General features: G+C 39.0%; 1 protein-coding gene across 1 annotated transcript; it reads left to right on the forward strand.

Moving 5' to 3' along the window:
- Positions 1-222: 222 nt before the first annotated feature.
- Positions 223-2,088, forward strand: LOC111374183 (VIN3-like protein 1; the record flags this gene model as incomplete). Its single annotated transcript, XM_022996819.1, has 2 exons — positions 223-535; positions 625-2,088. Coding segments are annotated over 2 exons (1,383 nt in total), but the record flags the coding sequence as incomplete, so codon positions are not given.
- Between the last annotated feature and the right edge of the window lie 1,620 nt (positions 2,089-3,708).

Below are 3,708 nucleotides of genomic sequence, written 5' to 3' on the forward strand. Positions count from 1 at the left end.
TATATACTTGCTATAAAAAGCCTCCGTGGTCTTTGCTCAATGCTTCTCAGCGTGGCAGATGACCTCGCCATTATGTTTCCAAGTGACGGCTGTAATGTTGCATAGTATGACTTAATTTCAGATTTAAGCTAAGATATAGCATAGAAAACAAGAGGTCCACCTAAAAGTAATTTTAACTTCATTATATCAGGTTTTGAGGCTATATGACATGAATATTGATTTTGCAGATACTGGAAGAAGCAGTTAACTATAGCTAAGGATGCTCGCCGTGTAGATATTCTCTGTTATAGGATATTTCTGAGTTACAGGCTCTTGGAAGGGACTTCCATATTTAATGCACTCCATCAAATTGTCAAAGAAGCTAAGGAAAAATTGGAACCAGAGGTAGGTCCTCTGAATGATTCTGCAAAAATGGCAAGGGGAATTGTCAGCAGACTCTCAGTAGCCGGGGATGTGCAGGCTCTCTGTTCGCTTGCTATTGAGAAAGCTGATGGATTGCTGGCCTCAAAGTGCAGCACAAGCCTAGATAACATTGGTACTTCTTTTCTGAGATTTTGCCATTCATTCTCTTGAAATATGAAATTTCGTGTTCGTACAAATAAACACTGTTTTGTACCTTTACAGAAAGTTCCCTTCCCGCAGCTTGCAAGTTTGTCTTCGAGGAAATTGCATCTTCTTCAGTCTTAGTTAAATTGATAGAAATATCTACTGCACCGTTTGATGATATTGAAGGGTTTAAGCTATGGTATTGTAAGACTAGAGAAGAGAATTACACCAAAGAGCCTGTTAAAGTCTTTCCAAGATCTCAAAGGACGATTTGGATATCAAATCTGCAGCCCTGCACGGAGTATTCATTCCGAATAGTATCCTTCGCCGAGGCTGGTGAATTGGGACATTCTGTGGCAAAATGTTTTACGAAGAGCATAGAGATAATTCACAAGAACTCGAACCCTCTTGCTGCAAATCTACAGAAGGAGAATTCAGGAGGAGGAATATCTGGTGCCAAGCGAGACTGTAAGACTGTAACAGACATTGAAACTGACTCTGCATTTAAGGTTCAAGACCTTGGGAAGAACTTGAGGCTAGCATGGGCCCAAGAACAAGGCGTTCTTCAGGGGTTCCGTGGTGCAGATGTTAAAATATGTTCTGGGGATCGTAATTTTATTAATCCAGAAACTGTAATTGAAGACAGGTTGCAATCCATTCCAAGGGAGATTGACTTGAATGTTTCGTCAGTGCCTGATCTGAATGAAGAGTTTACTCCTCCAGTTGAGTCATCTAGAGACAACTGGAACCACACGAAAACTGATGATGGACCGGCTGTTGACTCCCGGGTGGAAGCTTGCCCGAAGATGGCACATAACACCAATGTGGAGATGCAAGATTCTGTTAGCAATCTGACCAATGGATCACCATCCCAAGCCGGGAATGTATCGGGAAGCTTGGATGAAAACTTTGAATACTGTGTTAAAATTGTTCGTTGGCTGGAATGTGAGGGCCATGTTACGGAGGAATTCAGAAAGAAGTTTCTGACGTGGTTCAGCTTGAGATCATCTAAACAGGAACGTCGAGTAGTCCAAACTTTTATAAAGACTTTAATGGAAGATCCAAGTAGCTTGGCGGAACAGTTGGTTGATTCTTTTTCAGAGATCATAGCTGTGTCTGGCCAGAGGTCTAGAGAACTTTGGCATTAATTTATGCGGATTTTGGAAAGACAGTACTGCTAGTTAACTCCAAGACTTATCATCCAAATGTCAATAGATATTGCTGATCATCACATCAATTCTTCGTACAGGTATTTTCTAAGTCTCTTCTGAAATGATTCATTACTAAAGTGGACAACTGCAGATGAAGTATTTTTCGTTGGCAGAAATTTCTCAATTGCTCAGAAAAACTGAATTTTAGATTCTATTTGGAATTGGTAGTAGCTTGACTTGGTTTTTAGGCATTCGTTTGTCCAATTCATGGACGTGGCTTAGCTTTTCGTAGCTGTTAAATCAGTCCTGAACTATTACGTTATTTCCCTATTGGGATCTCCCTTTTATGCAAATTCAACATTAATGCAATTTGGTTCTGAATCATTGTTCATTTTTATGTTGCAGTCATATGATATTGACAGTGATCTGTTGTATTCTTGAATTAGTGATTGCAAAATTTCCTTTCTCAATCTTCGATTAGTACATTGGATTATATAAGTCTGCGTAAGATTGAAGTATACAGGTGTAGTGTGTGGCCCCCAATTCGGTTGGAAGTTGGAAAATTATCCCGGCATGACCAAAGGAATGGTCGGGACCCTTTAGAAAATAAGAACCTCTAAACCGATGTGAAAAACTCCTAATTATGCTTTTGCGGCGGCTTGCCCCGTTTGCTGCCCCATTTATTTATTTATTTTTTTTCTCTTCACGCGGCTGGGCTTCCCCTCCCCACCACGGGATGGGGTGGGGATTTTTGCCATCTCTGAACATGGCAAGATAGTATAATAAATAAAATTCTAACTTATTATTGTTATTTTTTTAACTATTGAATAATGTTGGGTTTACTAAAAAAGTTTTTTTTGCACAAAGGAAAAGAAAGTAAGCCTTTTTTTCCCAGTCACATCTCATGGTCGTTATGGCTAAAATCATGTTTATGGTGCAATTCCTCTGAATATCATGCCAGCACATATACCCTAATAAGTTGGAAATTAATTGATAAGCTACAACATTAATGTATGTCACAATTGCTTGCATCCTGATCCAACGGCCACTCCTGCATGCAAAAATATAATAGTAAGGTAGGAATTACTTTTGAAATAAGTAATTTTTTACATCAATGTTCGGAAAATAAAGTAACTTAGTACCAGAAATAATTTGGCGAACACTGTTGAAAAGAATAGTGATAGATGAGAGGACAGCGAGGTTGTTTACTTCATCGAGAACAGGCTCGCTAGAAGAGAGAATGCTCCCAATTGGATTTCTAGCAGACAAAATGTGGTGGTGAGGTCAAGTGATGAAGCAAATTTCAAAGCAACGGTTCAAGAAATGTGCGAGTTATTGGGATAAAAGATCTTGTTAAAGAAACTGCAAGTTCCTAAAGAGGATACTGTGAAGCTCTACTATGATAATAAAGTTGCAATTAGCATTACTCAAATCCTATTAATCGTGATAAGACCAAACACGTTGGAAAGAATAGTGATAGACGCGAGGACAGCGAGGTGGTTTACTACATCAAGATCTGGCTTGCTGGAAGAGAGAATGCTCCCAATTGGATTTCTAGCAGACAAAATGTGGTGGTGAGGTCAAGTGATGAAGCAAATTTCAAAGCAACGGTTCAAGAAATGTGCGAGTTACTGGGATAAAAGATCTTGTTAAAGAAACTGCAAGTTCCTAAAGAGGATACTGTGAAGCTCTACTATGATAATAAAGTTGCAATTAACATTACTCAAATCCTCTTAATCGTGATAAGACCAAACACGTTGGAAAGAATAGTGATAGACGTGAGGACAGCGAGGTGGTTTACTACATCAAGATCTTGCTTGCTGGAAGAGAGAATGCTCCCAATTGGATTTCTAGTAGACAAAATGTGGTTGTGAGATCAAGTGATGAAGCAAATTTCAAAGCAACGGTTCAAGAAATGTGCGAGTTATTGGGATAAAAAATCTTGTTAAAGAAACTGTAAGTTTCTAAGGAGGATGCTATGAAGCTCTACTATGATAATAAAGTTGCAGTT

This window comes from Olea europaea, chromosome 2, assembly GCF_002742605.1.
Source record: "Olea europaea var. sylvestris chromosome 2, O_europaea_v1, whole genome shotgun sequence".
NCBI lineage: Eukaryota > Viridiplantae > Streptophyta > Magnoliopsida > Lamiales > Oleaceae > Olea > Olea europaea.